Source organism: Symphalangus syndactylus, chromosome 4 (assembly GCF_028878055.3).
Source record: "Symphalangus syndactylus isolate Jambi chromosome 4, NHGRI_mSymSyn1-v2.1_pri, whole genome shotgun sequence".
NCBI lineage: Eukaryota > Metazoa > Chordata > Mammalia > Primates > Hylobatidae > Symphalangus > Symphalangus syndactylus.
In genome coordinates this window covers 86,174,048-86,194,679 of record NC_072426.2, presented here as the reverse complement: position 1 = coordinate 86,194,679, position 20,632 = coordinate 86,174,048, and the positions used below count along the sequence as shown (strand labels likewise).

Genomic DNA, 20,632 nt, shown 5'->3' with positions numbered 1-20,632 from the left:
CAACCCTGGCACCTTCACCCATCAGTGCTGTGACCTGGGAGTCTCTGTGCCTCCATTTCCTCCTATGCAAAATGAGAGTAATAATAGTACCTACTTTGTGAGACTCTCATGAGCATTAGATGAATAATAATCTAATGCACTTAGAACTGTACGTAGCCCTTAGTAAGTACCAGAAAATAAATATCTATAGGTATTACATCAGGTAAATTATACAACCCCCTGAAATAAAACAGGAACGATATAGACCCTTCAAATAATTGTGGTTTCAACTGCCCTTCCCAAAAAGGACAGTTTTCCACCTGTCACCTTTTTATGCATTCTTCCCTTAGCCCTTGATTTTAGATTTCTTATCACTTAAAGAAGGAAAACTGTTCACCAGTATAGTTCAAGGGGCCGTGCTTCACAAGACTTTCTCTTGCTGTTAGTACTGAGAATGAGCTACACATAACATATTGCCCACTGGTTTGCACTATTCAATGTAGTGGCTTGCTTAAAAAGAACAAGAGACTAGCTGGGCATGGTGGCTCACGCCTGTAATCCCAGCACTTTGGGAGGCGGAAGCAGGTGGATCACCTGAGATCAGGAGCTCATTTAGCAATGAGCTCTGGGTGTGGTCTCTTTTTTTTTTTTTTTTTTTTGAGACGGAGTCTCACTCTGTCACACGATCTCGGGTCACCACAACCTCCGCCTCCTGGGTTCAAGGTTCAAGTAATTCTCCTGCCTCAGCCTCCCAAGTAGCTGGGATTACATGTGCCTGCCACCACGCCCGGCTAATTTTTGTGAATTTTTAGTAGAGATGGTGTTTCACCATGTTGACCAGGCTGGACTCAGGTGAAGCACTGCCGCTTGAACTATACTGGTGAACAGTTTTTCTTCTTTGAGTGATAAGAAATCTAAAATCAAGGCCTAAGGGAAGGACGCAATTGTTTTTGTTACTCATTTTTAGATGAGAACTGGAACATGCTGCCCTCTTTGTCCTAGCCTCACCTAGAAGTGCAGTGTAGGTGGGAGAATGTATTCTTCTCTCGGCTTTCAGGACCATTACGTATGCTGGGGAGCCTGGCAGTTGGCGCCAGGCCTGACCCCAGACAGTATTTCCTTCAGCCCCTGCATTTGCATTCTCACTGTTTAAAAGCATTTGGCACTCGGTTTGCATTTCTGTATTCATAAGTGTTAATTATTCATGAAAGCAAACTGTGGGAAAACTACTAATTCTATAAATCACTTTACTAGACTGCGTTTTTCTTCCTTGCTTTCATCCTTTTTGTTGGTAATTACACAAATAATATAATTCTAAGTTCTCTGTGTAAAAATATTTAAACAATAAAGAACAGATCACTTTTTAATTCAGCCAGCTGGAACGTTAAGGATATGTTGGGAGTTAGGGGTTTGGTGTGAAGTAAGGTATTTATTTTGTTTACATGGAAAGCAAATTGCTTCAACAAGTTTATTGAGTATTTTATACTTTTGCCACTGACTTAAAATTTTATGTGGATTTTCATTTTATATTGATTGCCTATACAAAATAAGACTGTCTCTAGTTTCTCCTGCTCCACTGATGAGTTTACTCTGCAGTGTTCTCGTGGCCATGTTTATAGTATAGTTGATGTCTTGGAAGGGAAGCCCTACTTAGCCCAATTCTTCTTTTTTCTAATTACACCTGTTTCTGAACAAGAATATATGCACATCTTCAACTGAAAGAGGACAGAAAGATGGGTGGTGAAGACTGCTAACCCCCATCTCCACTTTGCAGACCTAACCACTGCTACCAAAGATACTCTGCTCACACAGAAGCACAGGACTCTCACCCACACATACCTTTTTAAAAATACTTCATTAAATACTTTGTTAGTCTACTCTTAGATGAACTTGAATGTCATGTTATATTAAGTATCAAGTTATATTAAAAACTTCCTTTTTAAAAAGTGGCAGAATACAGCATTGAGTCTTCCCATCCAAGACAATTGTAAAGCCTCTTCATGTCTCAGGCTCTGTTTTGGTGACATGCTCAAGTCTTATAGTAGATTTTAAGACACTCGTAATGGGATGCGTATGTACCTTGATTTAGTAGTGCTTAAATACTTGTTGAAGGAATGATAGCTTTAGGCTGAGCTAGCTCCACTTTTGTGATGTTATTTGTACTTACTTGATGTTCAATCCCTACAGTCTTGTTTTCTGTCAGAAAATATGGTCTACTTTGCCGGGTGTGGTGGCTCACGCCTGTAATTCCAGCACTTTGGGAGGCCGAGGCAGGCAGATCACTTGAGGTCAGGAGTTCGAGACCAGCCTGACCAACATGGAGAAACCCCATCTCTACTACAAACACAAAATTAGCTGGGCGTGGTGGCACATGCCTGCAATCCCAGCTACTCAGGAGGCTGAGGCAGGAGAATCACTTGAACCCAGGAGGCAGAGGTTGCGGTGAGCCAAGATCGCACCATTGCACTCCAGCCTGAGCAACAAGAGTGAAACTCCATCTCAAAAAAAAGAAAAAAAAATATATATATATATAGTCTATTTTATTGTATTTTCTAGGAACAGAAAGCTGAAAAAGTGAGTCTTGTCTCTCTTGGTAAAAGTGTACCTTAAATACATTCACACACACACTCCTAATGAGCATATTTTTAATTAAGTGAGAATGTGCTTTGACTTTAATTCATTATGTTCCTTCAACAGAGAAATTGGACTTGACATTTCATTCTTTCAATTACCCCCTCTTACAGGATATTAATGCACATGCCTGTGTTACTGGTAAACCCATCAGCCAAGGGGGAATCCATGGACGCATCTCTGCTACTGGCCGTGGTGTCTTCCATGGGATTGAAAACTTCATCAATGAAGCTTCTTACATGAGCATTTTAGGAATGACACCAGGGTTTGGAGATAAAACATTTGTTGTTCAGGTAAAAACAAAAAAAAAGTTTCCTTAATAACTGATAGACATTAAGTAAAGTTTTCAATGTTTTTAGAATTGTAATTTAAAAATTAAGTTATCTCAAATCTCTTAAATTTTAGAGTGGTGGTTTTCAGAGTAATAGATCTTTTGTTTTTTGAACCTTGGTATGATTCATGTAACTAGAACTGATTTAAGATCTCTCAAGTACATGTGAAACTATTACCAACTTCAACCAAACTATCACCAAATTCAACCAAAATACTGGTTAGTATTCCAACTTGAAATTATATCTAGAAGGGCAAGTCTCTTAACATAATTTTCTAAGTTTTGTAAGTATACAGAAAGGTTTACACATTGACCCAAATTTGTTTGATGTGTTAACATGTATTTTACTTAGGAGAATCTTAATTAAGTTGAGATTACTTTAAAATAGAAGTGGTGGCTGGGCACAGTGGCTCATGCCTGTATTCCCAGCACTTTGGGAGGCCAAGGCAGGTGGATCACTTGAGGCCAGGGGTTCGAGACCAGCCTGGCCAACATGGTGAAACCCTGTCTCTATTAAAAGCAGAAAAATTAAGCCAGGCACAGTGGCTCACGCCTGTAATCCTAGCACTTTGGGAGGCTGAGGCGGGCAGATCACGAGGTCAAGAGATCAAGACCATCCTGGCCAATATGGTGAAACCCCGTCTCTGCTAAAAATAGGAAAATTAGCCGGGTGTGGTGGTACACGCCTATAGTCCCAGCTACTCGGGAGGCTGAGGCAGGAGAATCGCTTGAACCTGGGAGGTGGAGCTTGCAGTGAGCCGAGATCGCGCCACTGCACCCCAGCCTGGGTGACAGAGCCAGACTCCGTCTCAAAAAAAAAGAAAAATTAGCCGGGCATGATGGCGGCACCTGTAATCCCAACTACTCGGGAGACTAAGGCAGGAGACTCACTTGAACCCAGGAGGCAGAGGCTGCAGTGAGTCGAGATTGTGCTATTGCACTCTAGCCTGTGTGAGAGAATGAGACTCGGTCTCAAAAAAAAATTGTATTTCTCCAAATTAGTGACATCCCTTTTCACAACATAGGACATCTGATCATCAAGGACTGAGGACCTGGTGGTGTACTTACCGCCACTGCCATTGATTGATTGATTGATTGATTGATTGAGATGGAGTCTCACCCTATCGCCCAGGCGGGAGTGCAATCTTGGCTCACTGCAACCTCCACCTCCCAGGTTCAAGTGATTCTCCTACCTCATTCTCCCAAGTAGCTGGGATTACAGGCACAGACCACCACGCCTAATTTTTGTATTTTTAGTAGAGACGGCGTTTCACCACGTTGGCCACGGCTGGTCTCGAATTCCTGACCTCAAGTGATCCACCCGTCTCAGCCTCCCAAAGTGCTGGGATTACAAACGTGAGCCACCATGCCCGGTCATCACATTCTTAAACAGAGAATTTTATTGTTGAAGAGAAACCAGTTAGTACATTGTTTCTTTTGGCAAAAGAATTTTGAGAGTTACTTCTAAATGAACAGAATGTGGATTTACATTGGTCAAAATATGACTCTTGCTGTCTATACCAGGACTTTAATTTTTGTGTTATGGGTAATTGTTCTTCACAGGGATTTGGTAATGTGGGCCTACACTCTATGAGATATTTACATCGTTTTGGTGCTAAATGTATTGCTGTTGGTGAGTCTGATGGGAGTATATGGAATCCAGATGGTATTGACCCAAAGGAACTGGAAGACTTCAAATTGGTATTAATACATTTTTATGGCATAGACACTAAATATAAACATTTAAACTCTGGTGCAGCTATTAATTGTGATTTTCAATCAATGGCAGCAACATGGGTCCATTCTGGGCTTCCCCAAGGCAAAGCCCTATGAAGGAAGCATCTTGGAGGCCGACTGTGACATACTGATCCCAGCTGCCAGTGAGAAGCAGTTGACCAAATCCAACGCACCCAGAGTCAAAGCCAAGGTGACTGACAACATTATAGAAACCGGAACCAACATTATCAATGTGAATGACATTAGGGGGATCGTAGAAGAGTCTGATTGAGTTTTCTCTTTCTTTTTAGCAGCTTTATTGGCACATACTGCACATACCATACAGTTCCCCCATTTAAGGTACATAATTTAATGGCTTTTAGCTACTGGCACAGAGTTGTGCAACCATTACCAAAACAAATGGATCCGCCTGACACTCCTGTTAAAAAAAAAAAAAAAAAAAAACCTAGATAAATAGAAAAGTGAAAGGTAGTTTTATACACTTTGCAGAGCAAAATAACCTCTATTTAACTTTAACTGAAACTGTGCTTCTCCCCACAGCCCCCTGTTCATATATGCACATCTCTTGCCCTCAGTGGAGGGGATTTGACGGTGTTGTTGGCATCTCTATGTTCCTGACTCTCTTGCAGATCATTGCTGAAGGTGCCAATGGGCCAACAACTCCAGAAGCTGACAAGATCTTCCTAGAGAGAAACATTATGGTTATTCCAGTAAGTCATCTGTATTTATTAGGCTTTATATGTACTTAGGATCATAATTGTCTTTTGCAAGGAATTTGGAGGAAGAGAGGAATTATTAGTCTCCCAAGCTCTAGTGAATTCATCTTTATTTCACTTTTCAGAAAATATAGTAGAAGCATGGTTAATTCTAAGCCTGTTACTTTTCACTTTGATCTAAACATTTATTCCAATTTCAGGCTCTTTACCGAATGTCTTTAGCCTTCTAAGAGTCTGGTTATATAAATGTGTACTATGTTAGAAACACTATTCTAACTTAAGCTCTAAGATTTTCTATATGATTCCTAACCTTATGCATTTCAAGTGCCCCTTCCGGCTTTACTCAGAAAACTAATATGAGGAACACGTGCTCAGGTTTTTTAGCAGGTAAGCATGAGTCTACACCAAAAAGTTACTGGAAATTAGTGTGGGCTTGGGATGCATTTTAAAGAACGCTCTTTGCTGAAAGCACTTAAGACATTTAATGTAACTGAAATGGGCTACCCTTAGGTAATAGGAGAAAGAATCCTGTCTTCTGAGAGGCCCTGTGGACAGTCCAGTCCAATTGGTTGGTGGGCAAGCCATTTAGTCTGAGAACTTCTGGTAGAGAAGAGGCTCTAACCAAAGATTATTGACTTTCCTTGATTAATAAGCCAAAAAATGATTTTTTTTTTCCTAAATAGAAAAAGCCTTAGATGGAATTGGGTGGGGTGAGGAGGAGTATTAATTAAGTGTGAAATTCCTGATATTAGCTAAAATATATTTGCGATATTTGAAGTTCAGTCTACCTTGGTATTGAAATTAAGGTCTTAGGCTCATTTTAAGCTTTTCCAAAAACGATCATCTTCTAATTTCTTTGGTGTCTTATTTTTGTGTATAGGATCTCTACTTGAATGCTGGAGGAGTGACAGTATCTTACTTTGAGTGGCTAAAGAATCTAAATCATGTCAGCTATGGCCGTTTGACCTTCAAATATGAAAGGGATTCTAACTACCACTTGCTCAGTGAGTATCGATAATCTTGTTTGCCAAAACTAATCTTTTGAGCCAGCTAAAAGGCTATAAAAAGGTCCACTTGTGAGAACTGATCCCTTTGGGAAAGAATTGAGTCTCAGAAAAGAAAATAATATTTTGTCTCATGAAACTTAGACCAAAAATGCACAATGTCCTTCTGGATATTAACTCTCCCATGTACTTATATCCAGATTTTTATTCTGTGATATAATGTTCACAGAATATAATCTACATTTTTTTTTCTTTTTTTGAGAGGAAGTCTCACTCTGTCGCCCAGGCTGGAGTGCAGTGGCACAAACTCGGCTTACTGCAGCCTCCACCTCAGGTTCAAGCAATTCTCCTGCCTCACCCTCCCAAGTAGCTGGGGCTACAGGCACTCACCACCACACCCGGCTAATTTTTGTATTTTTAGTAGAGACGGGGTTTCACCATGTTGGCCAGGATAGCCTTGAGCTCCTGACCTCATGATCCGCCTGCCTCAGCCTCCCAAAGTGCTGGGATTACAGGCGTGAGCCACCGCGCCCAGCCAATAATATTTTTTTAAGTGTGATTTTAAAACCCCACTGTCGATACTAATTTCTGTCTCTGGTTGCTCTTAGTAAAGGCCTATCTAGTGTCAAGAATTCTTTTTGAGACTCCTGATGAGAATACTTGTTTTTCTTTGACTAGAGTAAGCTCCACATTTAAGAGTAGAATTTCCCATCAAGCTGAAATAAGACCAAGACCTCCTACTGAGCTTCTGTACTCAGCCCACTGTGAGAATCTGGGTGAAGTGTTCTATCTATTTCCTTTTCTTTTTCCCCCAGCATTTTCTTTTTAATAGAGCCAAGGAAAAACCCTGGTAATGGGTGTTATGGAAACAGAGCAGTGACCTAAATTCACATTTATATAGGAAATTGGCAATGTGTTTTATTCCTTCTTGACTGAGTTTTAAATGATTAACCCATTTATGTCATTAAAACTCTGTATAAGGCCGGGCGCAGTGGCTCACCCCTGTAATCCCAGCACTTTGGGAGGCCAAAGCAGGCAGATCACGAGGTCAGGAAGTGGAGACCATCCTGGGCTAACACAGTGAAACCCCGTCTCCACTAAAAATACAAAAAATTAGCTGGGCGTGGTGGCGTGCCCCTGTAGTCCCAGCTACTGCGAGGCTGAGGCAGGAGAATGGCGTGAACCCGGGAGGCAGAGCTTGCAGTGAGCCAAGATCACGCCTGTGCACTCCAGCCTGGGTGACAGACCAAGACTCCGTCTCAAAAAAAAAAAACAAAAAAAAAAACACTGTATAAGTTTTTGGGTTACAGTTATAGTTTGGGACTACTTTTGATTCTTTTTTTTTTTTTTTCTGTTAGCAATATCTTGATCTGTTGGTTTTTTTTATAGTGTCTGTTCAAGAGAGTTTAGAAAGAAAATTTGGAAAGCATGGTGGAACTATTCCTATTGTACCCACGGCAGAGTTCCAAGACAGGATATCGGTGAGTGTGGTGACCCCACAGTTGTACTTCACACATGCTCCCTGCTCTTTCCTTCAGACAGAGCTGGTTAGATGGATTTCATTTGCGACGTAGTCTTTGTAATTAGCTTGACAGTAAGTGCGTGACGTGTGTTTTGTACCTTCCCTTTTCATTACATTCTAAAACTGGAGTAAGAATCCTAGTGACTACTAACAAATATAAAATAAATAAATTTGGTATTTTTCACGCACATGTCTTAATAGTGAAGGACTATTATGTATTTTAATTATTTTAAGCTTCGGAGAAATAGTAAGCATTAGATTGAACTATTTGGGAGTCCAAGAGTTTGAGACCAACCTGGGGAACATAGCCAGTCCCCGTCTCTACAAAAATAAAGAAAGCAAGAAGCCAGGCATGGTGGCACACACCTGTAATCCCAGCACTTTGGGAGGTCGAGGCAGGTGGATCACGAAGTCAAGTCATCGACGCCATCCTGGCCAACATGGTGACCCTATCTGTACTAAAAATACAAAAGTTAGCCAGGCGTGGTGCTGCGCACCTGTAGTCCCAGCTACTTGGGAGGCTGAGGCAGGTGAATCATTTGAACCCGGGAGGTGGAGGTTGCAGTTAGCCGAGATTGCACCACTGCACTCTAGCCTGAGCAACAGAGAGATACTCCGTTCCCGCAACAGAGAGATACTCCGTTCCTGCCGCCACTACCCGCCCCCCTCCAAAAAAAAAAAAGAAAGGAGGGATGGAGGGAAACTTCTTTACCAGTAAATGATAGAAGACAGGAAAAACAAAAGTCCATAACACATAAGCCTGGGGGAAAAATTTAACCTCATTGTTAAAGAAATACAAATTTAAAAAGGGTGTTTTTTTTTTAATGTATTAACAAAAACAATTGATGGATCTTACGTTCACCATGTATGTGGTGAAACAGTTGTACCTTTATTCTAGTGACAGTGCAGATTGGGGCAGCTCTTTGGAAAATGTGAAGTTATTAAAGTGTTCCTGCCCTTTGGTGCTATGATAATCTCCCCTCTGGGAATTTATCCTAAGAAAATAATTCAAAAGAGGAGGAACCACTCCATGCACGATGATGTTATTGAAACTATCTTTAGGCCAGGTGCGGTGGCTCATGCCTGTAATCCCAGCATTTTGGGAGGCCAAGGCAGGTGGATCACCTGAGGTCAGGAGTTCGAGACCAGCCTGGCCAACATGGCGAAACTCCGTCTCTACTAAAAATACAAAAAATTAGCCAGGCCTGGTGGCACATGCCTGTAGTCCCAGCTACTCGGGAGGCTGAGGCAGGAGAATCGCTTGAATCCAGGAGGCAGAGGTTGCAGTGAGCCAAGATCGTGCCGCTGCACTCCAGCCTGGGCAACAAGAGTGAAACTCCATCTCAAAAAAAAAAAAGAAAAGAAAAGAAATGGTGTAGACAATTTTTAAATTTGGTTTTATTTAAAGTTCTGGAGCAGGGAAATGGCTGACATATCTTATAATACATCCTAGGAAATATTCACTCATAGTTTAAGAATATATTACAATGGGTAAGTTACAATATATCTTTTTTTTTTTTTTTTTTTTTTTCGAGACAGTCTTGCTCTGTCACCCAGGCTGGAGTGCAGTGGCGCGATCTCGGCTCACTGCAACCTCTGCCTCCCAGGTTCAAGCAATTCTCCTGCCTCAGCCTCCTGAGTAGCTGGGATTACAGGCACCCGTCACCACGCCCAGCTAATTTTTTTGTATTTTTAGTACAGACAGGGTTTCATCTTGTTGATAGGCTGATCTCGAACCCCTGACCTTGTGATCCACCCGCCTCACCCTCCCAAAGTGCTGGGATTACAGGCATGAGCTACCGCGCCCGGCCGTCAATGTATCTTCTTATGAAATATTGAGTGATGGAAAACAGTTCTGAGACTATATTGCAACACGGGAAAAAGTTAAAGGTTTTGTTGTAAAGAAAGAAAAAATGCTTTACCCATTCTAGGTACTAACCGTTCCCCTCAGTAAACCTTCCTTTTTCCTAGAGTGATGTCTTTGTTCTGGTCCTTGTATCTGGAATACACTGATCCCCTCCCTGCTTAAGTGTCACTGCAGTTCTGTGGCTCTCTCTGAAAGTCTCCTGTGTGCCACTGTTTCATACATAACATCCATCCCAAGTGGCTAGCAGTGCATCAGAAGGGCTTGCGCTGCTATTGCCGCTGCCAGAGGACTGTTCACCCGTCCCTTTGGTCACACCACTGCCCAGCATATGCCTTGTCAGTTAAAAAAATAAAAGTTTTCTCAAGCTCTCTCCCTCTAGTTTCCCCCTGCCCCTGTTTGGCACTATCAGGACCCACATCATTGACCCTGCCATGTTTCCACTCTCCTTTATCCCCCCAGTGCCCTCACTTCCCTCCTTATCTAACTTAAATTCCATGCTCCATCATTACTGCCACTCCCCGGTCTTGTTTCCTTCATCATACTCCCTTGTTAACACCTAAGCCCTAATTAAATCCCAGCAGTCTCTTCCATGCCTCTACCCTGTAGGAGGCCCTGCTGGCAGTTCACACCCTGACCGCTAACCTCAAGTAGGCGCTCAGAGCTGCCCAGCAGTCATACTATTTTTTCCGTGTTCTATTCATTCTCCCCGTCTCCTTAGTGATTACGTCATATTTTCTCCTCACTGCCCTGCACTCCAGCTCATGACCTGCTATCTGTTCACAGATAAAACTGACACAGCCTGGGAGCTTCCACATCTACCCAGCTCCTGGTACCTGTACCCAGTCCTGTGTCATTTCTCTTTGAATAGATCAGTTCTTTGTGCTTTCATTTCTTAGGTCCAGTTCTTGTTGTGGGCATTGGATGGTTTTTCTTCAGATACACCTCTCTAGCAAGTCTGCGCCTCTCTCCTACATCAGCAGTTTCCCTCCTCTGAGTCATTCCCCTCAGCTTACCAAATGCTGTTTTAAAAAATGTATAAATCTTAATCCCACTTCCCCTTCCAGTATTGCCATTTGTTTCCTGTAGAGCAAACCTCCTTGGAAGAGTTGTATATACTCAGCCTCCAATTCTTCTTTACTTGAACCTGCTCCACCAAGACTATTCTTGTCAAGACAGCCAGTGACACCAGCATTGCCAAATCCAATAGCTATTTTTCAGTCCTCATCTTGCTTGACCTGTCAGTAGTTCTTGTCACAATTGACACTCCCACCTTGAAACATTTTCTTTGCTTAGTTTCCAGGATACCACATTCTCCTGGTTTTCTTCCTACCTCACTAAACGTTTCTTCTCAATTGCCTCTTGCTGGTATCTCTTCAACTCTCCACTCTCCTAACATTGGAAGGCCTGCATCTCCAAACCACTTCTCTATCTAGATTGAAAACTTCAGTGATCCACTTAGCCTCGTGGTTTGAAGTCCATGTATATACACTGTCTTTCCACTAGCATATAAAGTCTTTGAGAACAGAATGTTGATTTTATTCTCTAGTGTGCCCTAGTACCTGGAAGAGTATGTACTCAATAAGTGTCCAAACTATATCAGTGACCCATTTTAAGTTTTTATCGGGCATATGTGTTTTGTAGCTCTGTATGTCACCTTAAGAGTGGTAGTGAGTTAATTGTCCTTAATTTTCGAGAAAGCATTTCAAGAAACAAATTAGGAAAGAGAGAAGCTGACTTGATGGTGGAGGCCCTGGGTCATATCCCAGCTCTAAAAATAGCTATCTGTAACCATGGCCAGCTTCTCTGGTCCTTAGTTTCCTCATCAGTAAAATTAAAAAGCTGCTAAGATCTATACAGCTTTAAAAGTTGCTGGCACTACTGAATACATAGGCGGAATTCTACCCCAAAGCCGCTATGGGGTTTAATCAGATTCCTTTCTGTGTTCTGTGTGGTGTCCCTGTTCTCTGGGGAGCTGAGGTGAACGCACCATGGCATGAACAGCGTAACACATTGCTCAGTGCATCTGCATCTCCATGAGTGGAGGGTGCTCATCTCACTCCATGCTCTCATGTCTCTAGGTCCAAAAACTGTCTTCTTTGTTGTACTATAATCTTATGAGTATTTGTTTGCTGTCAAATATAATAAAAATAAATTGTGGTCAACAAGCAACTGCTTCAATGTATCAAGATACTGTATGATACTGTACAGAAATGACATATCTTAGCTAAAAGACAAAAAATTCTGTCTGGTTGTATATTGACTTGAGAATCCTTTGTCATCTTATACAGGGACACAAAACAGGTCTTTGTGGTTTTGTTAAACTTGTGTTCTTTTCCCTAATAGGGTGCATCTGAGAAAGACATCGTGCACTCTGGCTTGGCATACACAATGGAGCGTTCCGCCAGGGTATGTGTGCAGATGCTGTTTGCCTTCCAGCTAGTCACATGAAGTGCAACTCAACCATGCTATCTCAGCCGCCAGACTGTATGTGCTGATAGAAAACAGCAGTCTGTTCAATGGTCCTCATTTGTGTGTAGCAAAACACATGCCTTTTCAGTCTCAGATGATGAGCAATTTTTTAGAGTCTTCAAATATGTTTTTGAGGCTTTGGAAAGAAATAATAAGGCTGATTTAGGAGGTAATGATGTTGGTAGCTAGCCCAGTATGGAGTAGTTAGCCAAATTGGATTGTAGCTCAGTGCGCCACTATGTTATAGCTACAGGAGGCTACCTTACTATAGAATTTGGTATAAGCAAAAGTTATTTTGACTGCTTGATCCCTGCTTTAAGGCCTCAACCACAGTTTGAGTCCAGTTTTCCTAATTTCTTCTTGGGTTCAGATTCTATCTGCTTGGATTTATGATGAAATAGCATAAGCAGGTATTGATGAAGAAGGTGTTGCTTCTTAGGGCTGTTGTTTTTCTTGTTAATTTTTGATCGAGATAGGGTGTATGTGGTATAAATTCATCCTTTCAAAGTATTAAATTTGGCATCCTTTATTATATATTTGAGCTATCACCACTTTATAATTCTAGAACATTTTCATCACTCCCTTCTTTTTTTTGTTTTTTTTTGAGACAGAGTTTCGCCCTGTTGCCCAGGCTAGAGTGCAGTGGCGCACTTTCAGCTCACTGTAACCTCCATCTCCCAAGTTCAAGCAGTTCTTGTCCCTTAGCCTCCCGAGTAGCTGGGATTACGGGCGTGAGCCATGATGCCCAACTAATTTTTGATTTTGTTTTCGTTTTGTTTAGTTTTTTGAGATGGAGTCTCGCTCTGTCGCCCAGCTGGAGTGCAATCTCTGCTCACTACACCCACCGCCTCCTGGGTTCAAGCGATCCTCCTTCCTCAGTCTTCCGAGTAGCTGGGATTACAGGTGCCCACCCCTACACCCGGTTAATTTTTTGTATTTTTAATAGAGATGGGGTTTCACCATATTGGTCAGGCTGGTCTCGAACTTCTGACCTCAAGTGATCCACCCGCCGCAGCCTCCCAAAGTGCTGGGATTACAGGTGTGAGCCACCGCACCCCTGCCTAATTTTTGTATTTTTAGTAGAGACAGAGTTTCACCATGTTGGCAAGTCCAGTCTTGAACTGCTGACCTCAAGTGATCTGCCTATGTCAGCCTCCCAAAGTGCTGGGATTACAGGCATGAGCCACTGCACCCAGCCACCCCATTGTTAAGTCCAGAGAATTAGGCCCTCCTGCCTAGAGGTTCTGCTGCTAGAGTAGTTTGTCTTTGGCTGCCCAAGTCCTGCCTTGAAACAATGAGAGGGTAACTTGGACCAGGCCTGTCTGGGCCTTGTGTGTTTATGGCCTGGCCACTTGAGTCAGGATCATTTTCACTGCATTTTCTCTTTCATTTCAGCAAATTATGCGCACAGCCATGAAATATAACCTGGGATTGGACCTGAGAACAGCTGCCTATGTCAATGCCATTGAGAAAGTCTTCAAAGTGTACAATGAAGCTGGTGTGACCTTCACATAGATGGATCATGGCCGACTTCCTCACTATCCTCTTCACGTGTAACTTCTGCAGACCTATCACAAGTTTACATGTAACCACAGAAATCCCTTTCTCTCCTGACTCATTAATAATGGATACCATTCTCAACAAGTCAATCCAAATCAGCCTGTTGAGAAAGAAATTAAGGTTAGGGGATCATGTACAAGCTGAGTGTGAAAGTAGAAATCACCTACACCAGAGAGCCATTTTGGTATTTTGCCTTTAGATAAAAAGCCTCCTCTATCTGGCTGTGCAGCCTTACTCTGTGGCTTTTCCCAACACAATCAGTGCGAGTGCTGGGGAAGGGACAGTCAAGAGCAGTCAGTTGCTTTCTTATTTTGCTCTGGATGAGTCTGGGACACGCTGTAACTTTAACACATTTAAGAAGTAGGTGTGTGGCCTTTTCAGAAGGTGGCATGGTCCTCAAGTGAGTTCTTAGTATTTTATATCAGCAAAATAACTCAATTTTGCAGGTTGCAAACAAATATAAAAGCTGTTTCTGTTTATGAATTTTATTCTTTTAGAATAGAATAAGTACATGCTGCTGTAATAAAATTGCCTTTAATCACTTAACAAGCCTAACCTTGACTCAAACAGTGAATGCCTATAGAAATAATAAATGAAAAAAACTAGTATTTTTATATCATAAAACAATGTCATTTATAGCTTATCATTCATGTATTGTTGTCCAGCAGACATTAAAAGCCCTGTGGATAATTAAGTTATCTTCATACCTGCAAAATAGTGGAGGCTATTTTCGTTAAAACTGTCAGAATTTGCCTACTATAATTATGACACAGTCCAAAGAATGCAGTAACTTTTTATCATGTTAACTAATTGTTCTCTTTTGAAGATCTATGGTTGACTAATTAAACAATAATTCAAGTAGAGTGTCCCAGAAAAAAACCACTTGGGCTCCCTGTTTGGAGTCTGGCTGGCTCTGAGCGTTGCCAATGGCCCCTACTCACCTGACTTTGTATCCTCTCCTTTTAGAGGCTTTGCATTCTGCACCCAGCTTCACTAACAGTGGGCTGAAAACATCCTTGGGTTGAGTATTTCATTTGGGAGTTATCCAGCCAGGGCCTTTTGAACAGTAGTGTCCCCATGAAGTGCTAGATAATATATGTGTAAGAATCAGCTTTTTTTTTTTTTTTTTTTTAACTCTAACACCCTTCAGAAATTTCTAACTACTTTGTAACTGCATGGCTTAACCTGGTGATAAAAGCAGTTATTAAAAGTCTACGTTTTCCAAAACTTACGTTTCTTTTCTGTGTTTTTATATGTGGTAGTTTCTCTTTTCATGAGCTATAATACTGCAATTGGATTTCTGAAATGTTTATAGTGACCACTTATATAACATTCCTTCCACTTTATTGTGAGCTGCCCAGATTTTATTCTTGAATTCTGGTGTTTGTTTGTTTGTTTGTTTGTTTGTTTGGTGCTCTACACATTCTGAGAAACTTCCCTAGTAACGAACTGTAGAAATGATCCCTGAAAGCATAGTCTTTATTCTCGAATTATTTTGTATTTTATTAAATAATATCAACAGCTGTTCTTGAGGAAGAGGCTCTAATGTTTAAAGCTGATACTGAGGTAACTTTTAGTGCCGTTTTTCACTGAAGGGGATTTTATGTGGAATAATTTAGCTATAGAATGTAACAACTATTGAAGAGAGAATACTAACTGTAATCAGAACTGAATTCTAGACTTGATTCCACCAGTTACTTAACTGCCAGTGTGAAGGCTGACTTTCATTTGGTCTTTGTCTGTATGTCACAGTTCTGCCTCTGCATGCTCCTGGCATCGGGTCAGTCAGATAAACAGGCCCCCAGTATATGGGCATAGCAAGCCCTTCCCCAGCATGGTGGTGTCTATCTGCACTCTAGGTGGGCTACTAAAATGTGTAAGGGGGAAAGTGATACAAAAACCAGTTCCAGAATGTTAGAATAATGGTGGGGCAGCAGATTCAAGTCATGTGAATGTGGGATAAGTCTTAGTGGCCTTTGACTATATATTGGAAATATTGATTTTTTTTTTTTTGCTGGGGGGTTAGTTTTTGTTTTTCGAGACAGTGTCTTGCTCTGTCACCCAGGCTGGAGTGCGGTGGTGCAGTCACGGCTCACTGCATCCTCTTACCTCCTGGGATCAAGCAGTTACTCTGCCTCAGCCTCCTGAGTAGCTAGGACCACAGGTATGGGTAGGACACCTGGCTAATTGTTTTTATTTTTTGTAGACACGAGGTCTCCCTATGTTGCCAGGCCGATCTCACACTCTTGGGCTCAACTTATCTTCCCACCTTGGCCTCCCAAAGTACTAGGATTACAGGCATGAGCCACCATGCCTGGCCAATAGTAATTTTTTAAAGATTAATGTTGAGGAGTATTGTTGATAGTAATATTAGAAAACTAAATTACCTGTGCTAGCTATATAAAGATGAGAGCATTAGTGTCAGTAATTTTGGCTCCTGAAGGTTTTAGTTTTTAAAAATCTGGTCAATTACTCTTTTTACCTTGACAGAAATTTTCTTTTTTTTTTTGAGATGGAGTCTCGCTCTGTCCCTGAGGCTGGAGTGCAGTAGCACGATCTCGGCTCACTGTAACCTCCGCCCCCTGGGTTCAAGCAATTCTGCTGCCTTAGCCGTCCGAGCAGCTGGGACTACAGATGCGTGCCAGCACGCCCAGCTAATTTTCTCGTATTTTTATTAGAGATGGAGTTTCACCATATTGGCCAGGCTGGTCTCAAACTCCTGACCTCATGATCCACCCACCTTGGCCTCCCAAAGTGCTGGGATTATAGGCGTGAGCCACTGTGTCCGACCTATTTTCAATTATTTTTAAAACTCACACATGATACTGAAGTTACTTGGTTCTGAAATAGCCATAGATGACTTATATAGCACCTGAAGAAGACTTAACTGTTGCTTTATGAGCCTCTACACCAGAGTGTATTCTAATTTCCCTGATTAAGGAGATGAGAAGTAAAGGCATGAATTTTCAGTGCTTTTGGCACCCTAACTAGTAGGATTGGTCATTCCTTTTTCTATATTTTTTCTCTTTTCCTTTTTTTTTTAACTTCATGACTAGCCAAAGAGCTGATTCACTTTTTAAAAAAAGCTTGGCATGGCTGAGAGCGGAGGCTCACGCCTGTAATCTCAGCACTTTGGGACGCCCAGGCAGGCAGATCACAAGGTCAGGAGATGGAGACCATCCTGGCTAACACAGTGAAACTCCATCTCTACTAAAAATACAAAAAAATTACTCGGGCATGGTGGCAAGCGCTTGTAGTCCCAGCTACTTGGGAGGCTGATGCAGGAGAATGGCATGAACCTAGGAGGCGGAGCTTGCAGTGAGCCCAGATCGCGCCGCTGCACTCCAATCTGGGCCACAGAGCGAGACTCCGTCTCAAGCCTGGCATGTTAACTCACAAGCAAGTAAATTCCATATTCACTAAACATCCCTGACAGGCTTTCCCAGCCCTGCTGTTTGTTAAGGTAGTCAAAGCATGGCACATGAAGAAAACTACATCTGTGGATATTGTACAAAATATTGTTTTTACGATTTTTAAATATTTTTAACATAACTTTTATTGACTTGTGTTTGTATTTTTATCAAACATACTTCATTTATTTATTTATTTTGAGACGAAATCTCGCTCTATCACCCAGGCTGGAGTGCAGTGATGCGATCTTGGCTTACTGCAACCTCTGCCTTCCAGGTTCAAGCAATTCTCCTGCTTCAGCCTCCAGAGTAGCTGGGATTACAGGCATGCGCCACCATGCCCAGCAAATTTTTGTATTATTAGTAGACACAGGGTTTCACCATGTTGGCCAGGCTGGTCTCGAACTCCTGACCTCGGGTGATCCACCTACTTCAGCCTCCCAAAGTATTGGTATTATAGGCATGAGCCACACATCCAGCTTCAAACATACTTCAGACAGTTTCTCACCTCAGCACTATTGACAGTTTAGGCTATGTAATTCTCTCTGCCTTATTAGGATGTTTAGTAATATCCCTGGCCTCTATACATTGGATGTCAGGAAGACCCCTCAGTTATAACAACGACTAATATATTCAGATTGCCAAATGTCCCCTGTGGAGCAAATTCATCCCTTGTTGTGAACCGTGATCCAGAGAGCCAAATAGTGATACAAGGTTTATTGTTCATAATAGCTTGTCCCATCCAATCCAGACAGCCAAATAGTGACACAAGGTTTATTGTTCACAATAGCTTGTCCCCTCCAATCCAGACACCACCTGCCTCACCATTTTCCACTGCCCCAAGGCAACCACTTTCAGCAGTCTTAAATATTTCATTTTTATTCTATTTAAAGCCTTTGCTCATTTTTAAATTGGGTTTTGTCCACATTATTGAGTGGTAAGGGTTCTTTACATATTCCACAGCCGGTTGTGGTGGTACAAGCCTATGGTCCCAGCTACTCAGAAGGCTGAGGCAGGAGGATCACCTGAGCCCAGAAGTTCAACAGTAGCCTAGGCAACATAGCAAGACCCTATCTGTAAATGAATTTTTGAAATACATATTCTAGATAATTGACCTTTATCATGCATATAATTTGCAAATATTTCCTCTCAATCTGTTAGTTGTCTTTGTACTTTCTTGATAGTCTCCTTTTTAATCTTGAGAAAGCATAATTTATTTTTCCTCTGGTTGGTGTGCTTTAGGTTGTATGTAAGAAACCATTGCCTAATCCATAGTCATGCAGATATATCCCTATCTTTTTTTTTTTTTTTTTTTTCAGATGGTCTCGCTCTGTCGTCCAGGCTGGAGTGCAGTGGTGTGATCTCACAGCTCATGGCTAAGTGCAGCCTCTACCTCCTAGGCTCAAGCAATCCTCCCCCTTCAGCCTCCCAAGTAGCTGGGACTATAGGCCCATACCACCACCAAGCACAGCTAATTTGTGTATTTTTGGAGAGACAAGGTCTCGCATGTTGCCCAGGCCAGTCTTGAACTCCCAGGCTCAAGCAATCTGCCCACATTGGCCTCCCAAAGTGCTGGGATTACAGGTGTGAGCCACTGTGCCTGGCCTAGAAAGATTTTTTTAAGAAATAGTGACCAGGCCAGGCACAGTGGCTCACGCCTGTAATCCCAGCACTTTGGGAGGCCGAGGCGGGCGGATCAAGAGGTCAGGAGACCGAGACCATCCTGGCCAACATGATGAAACCCCCCCGTCTCTACCAAAAATACAAAAAATTAGCAGGTGGGCACGGTGGTGGGCGCCTGTAGTCCCAGCTACTGGGGAGGCTGAAGCAGGAGAATGGCGTGAACCCAGGAGGTGGAGCTTGCAGTGAGCCGAGATCACGCCACTGCACTCCAGCCTGAGCAACAGAGCGAGACTCGGTCTCAAAAAATAGTGACTAAAAATATCCCACATTTGATGGGAGTTGTGAATCTACACATTCAAGATGCTCAACAAATTCAAAGCAGGATAAACTCAAAGAGATCCATACTGAGACATATTATAATCAAATTGTAGAAAGTTAAAGACAGAAAAGCAGCAAGAGATAAGTGATTCATCCTGTACAAGGGATCTTCAGTAAGATTAACAATTGCTTATCAGAAATCACAGAGTACAGAAGGCAGTAGGACACTTCTTCCCCTTTCTCCCACCGATAGATGATATATTAAAAGTACTGACAGCAAAAAGTCAACCAAGAATCCTATCTCTGGCAAAAAACAACCTCTAAAAACGAAGGAACATTAAGACATTCCCAGAAAAGTCAAGGGAGTTTATCATGAGTAAACTTGTGTTATAAAGAATGCTAAAGTCTCCCCATATTACTCTCAGGAAGAAAAAAAATAGAATGCAAAAGTGGAGCTGGGGCCGGGCGTGGTGGCTCATGCCTGTAATCCCAGCACTTTGGGAGGCCGAGGCGGGCAGAACACAAGGTCAGGAGATCGAGACTATCCTGGCTAACACGGTGAAACCCCGTCTCTACTAAAAATACAAAAAAAATTAGCCGGATGTGGTGGTGGGTGCCTGTAGTCCTAGCTACTCAGGAGGCTGAGGCAGGAGAATGGCATGAACCTGGGAGGTAGAGCTTGCAGTGAGCCGAGATCACGCCACTGCACTCTAGCCTGGGTGACAGAGCCAGACTCCGTCTCGAAAAAAAAAAAAAAAAACTCTGGAAAGCAGGGTGGAACTATTCCCATTGTACCCACGGCAGAGTTCCAAGACAGGATATCGGTGAGTGCGGTGACCCCACAGTTGTACTTCACATATGCTCCCTGCTCTTTCCTTCAGACAGAGCTGGTTAGGCTGATTTCATTTACTGGGTAGTCTTTGTAATTAGCTTGACAGTAAGTGCGTGACATGTGTGTTTTTTACCTTCTCTTTTCATTATATTCTAAAACTGGAGTAAGAATCCTAGTGACTACTAACAAATTTAAAATAAATAAATTTGGTATTTTTCACACATGTTTTAACAGTGAAGGATTATTATGTATTTTAATTATTTTAAGCTTCAGAGAAATAGGAAGAATTGAAAAGTAAGCATTAGATTGAACTATGTGAGAGTCCAGGAGTTTGAGACCAACCTGGGGAACATAGCAAGTCCCCATCTCTATGGAAAGAAAGAAAGAGGCTGGGCGTGGTAGCTCACACCTGTGATCCCAGCACTTTGGGAGGCCAAGGTGGGTGGATTACTAGGTCAGGAGATCAAGACCATCCTGGCCAACATGGTGAAACCCTGTCTCTACTAAAATACAAAAATTAGCCAGGCGTGGTGGCAGCCACCTGTAATCCCAGCTACTCGGGAGGCTGAGGCAGGAGAATCACTTGAACCTGGGAGGCAGAGTTTGCAGTAAGCCAAGATCGCACCATTGTGT

At 42.2% G+C, this 20,632-nt stretch overlaps 2 protein-coding genes across 7 annotated transcripts in view; one reads left to right on the top strand and one right to left on the bottom strand.

Moving 5' to 3' along the window:
* Positions 1-15,043, top strand: part of LOC129480898 (glutamate dehydrogenase 1, mitochondrial) — a 42,317-nt gene extending 27,274 nt beyond the window's left edge. For both annotated transcript variants that reach the window (XM_055275442.2, XM_055275443.2), the window contains exons 6-13: positions 2,724-2,903; positions 4,505-4,642; positions 4,731-4,868; positions 5,308-5,388; positions 6,275-6,398; positions 7,788-7,879; positions 12,131-12,193; positions 13,652-15,043. In XM_055275442.2, coding sequence (XP_055131417.1) covers positions 2,724-2,903; positions 4,505-4,642; positions 4,731-4,868; positions 5,308-5,388; positions 6,275-6,398; positions 7,788-7,879; positions 12,131-12,193; positions 13,652-13,771 — 936 coding nt within the window. In that variant the 3' untranslated portion in view covers positions 13,772-15,043. The remainder of the gene's footprint in view (positions 1-2,723; positions 2,904-4,504; positions 4,643-4,730; positions 4,869-5,307; positions 5,389-6,274; positions 6,399-7,787; positions 7,880-12,130; positions 12,194-13,651) is intronic.
* LOC129480896 (shieldin complex subunit 2) overlaps positions 1-20,632 on the bottom strand; it is a 146,513-nt gene that overhangs the window by 113,669 nt on the left and 12,212 nt on the right. The window lies entirely within an intron of this gene.